Source organism: Euphorbia lathyris, chromosome 2, assembly GCF_963576675.1.
Source record: "Euphorbia lathyris chromosome 2, ddEupLath1.1, whole genome shotgun sequence".
Lineage (NCBI taxonomy): Eukaryota > Viridiplantae > Streptophyta > Magnoliopsida > Malpighiales > Euphorbiaceae > Euphorbia > Euphorbia lathyris.
This window is the reverse complement of record NC_088911.1, coordinates 9626295-9628045: the sequence shown is the minus strand read 5'-3', so window position 1 is coordinate 9628045 and position 1751 is coordinate 9626295. Positions and strand designations below refer to the sequence as shown.

Sequence of the window (1751 nt, the reverse complement as noted above, 5' to 3'; positions counted from 1 at the left end):
TGTATCTTACTAACATAAATGCAGAGAATCTATTAAAATGCGAATAACTAAGTATGTTATATATACGTTAATCATACAAAAATTGTCATAGCCTCTAAAATATTTACCGTGTTACTAATATCGTTATAAATAACTAAAAAAATGTGTTTGGAAGGTCTGACATTACAGCTAAAAAGAATAGTAAAATTAATATTTTTAAATTTTTGAAAACATATTTAGTTGAAAATATTAGAGTTAAATTAATAATCGTGTATTTCAAATGCGAATAACTAAGTATGTCATATATACGAACAATTCTGGATTTCAAAAAAATAATTCTGTATTTCAGGGCTAAATTTGGCTATTAACCCTCAGATATATAAATATTATAAAAATAAAAATTGTGTTAAACGAGGATTATTATTATTATGTGAATCCGAATTCTCTTATATATATATATATATATATATATATATGAACACACAGCCACCATTATCGATCACTCACAGCAAGCAAGTCAAAAATAAAACTCAAAATGTGGGAAGAAAATACCTCAATGGCGAGTGGATTTGAGCTCTTAGATTCAATCCAACAGTTCCTCCTCGAAGATAATTACTCAAACATGCCTGATGATTTCTCTGTGCTGGATTCAATTCAGCAATATCTACTTCAAGATGATTTCGAAACACTAATAAACGGCTCAAACGATTTTATTACTTCCGATTACCTCTGTTTTCCAGATACTACCTGTAGCAGTAGTAATCTGAATCTCGAAATTGATGCTGAAGTTAGCAGCATTGGATTAACGCCGTCAAGTCCGTTAGATTCAGTAGCGGCGATTCAACAACCATCACCACCGTCTCCGGAGATTGCGGTGAGCAAAAAAAAGCAATCGACGGCGACACAATTCAAAGGCGTAAGGAGGAGGCCGTGGGGGAAGTACGCGGCGGAGATTAGAGATCCGAAGAAAAATGGAGCAAGAGTTTGGCTCGGTACTTACGAGAAACCGGAAGATGCAGCTCTGGCTTACGATCGAGCAGCTTTTGAAATGCGTGGATCTAAAGCCAAACTCAACTTCCCTCATTTAATCGGATCCTGCGATTATGAACCGATTAGAGTGACTAATAAGCGAGATCGATCTTCTTCTTCTTCTTCTTTTTCTTCTTCGTCTTCTTCTGGTTCATCGCCGTCTCTGTCGTCGGAAATGGACAATGATTCTCATAGGAAAACGAAGCGGCGGAATGTGAAAGAAATTGATTCGTCGTTGAATGCCGGAGTAGAACCTGTATCGCCTGAAGGTGAGAGTTTGATGTCATTCACGGCGACGGAGAATCAAAATTGTGAATCAAGTTGAAATTAATTTCAACTTGAGTTTGTTAGTGAGCTTTTTTTTTAATTCACTATCAATAATGCTGCTTCTTTTTTTCTCACTCCATCTCGCTAGAAAAATAAAAATTAAAAGGTGTATTTCCGAATGGTAGATTGCATTAGCCGTTAGTCATTGTATAAATTTATTGGTTAAAATTTAGTTAATTATTAATAGATATTTGTGTAAATAACAAATAAAAACATGATAATCAGGTCAAGGATATAATTAAAAGTAAAAATATGTCACTGATAAAGCCAAAGTAATAAGCTAATTGAAGGAGATTGACATGATTAGGAGGGATTTTTTTTCTAATGTTATGATTAGTTATTTCTCTAAGTTATTTCAATTCGTTAATTCTTTTTTAATGGAAGTTTTAGAATGTATCAACCATATTGTCATTGAG

General features: G+C 33.6%; 1 protein-coding gene across 1 annotated transcript; it reads left to right on the top strand.

Annotated features, from left to right (window-relative positions):
* Positions 1-470: 470 nt before the first annotated feature.
* On the top strand, positions 471-1521 carry LOC136220375 (ethylene-responsive transcription factor 2-like). Its single transcript, XM_066008198.1, has one exon. The coding sequence runs from the start codon at positions 515-517 to the stop codon at positions 1331-1333; it is 819 nt and encodes a 272-aa protein (XP_065864270.1). The 5' UTR covers positions 471-514; the 3' UTR covers positions 1334-1521.
* Positions 1522-1751: the final 230 nt, after the last annotated feature.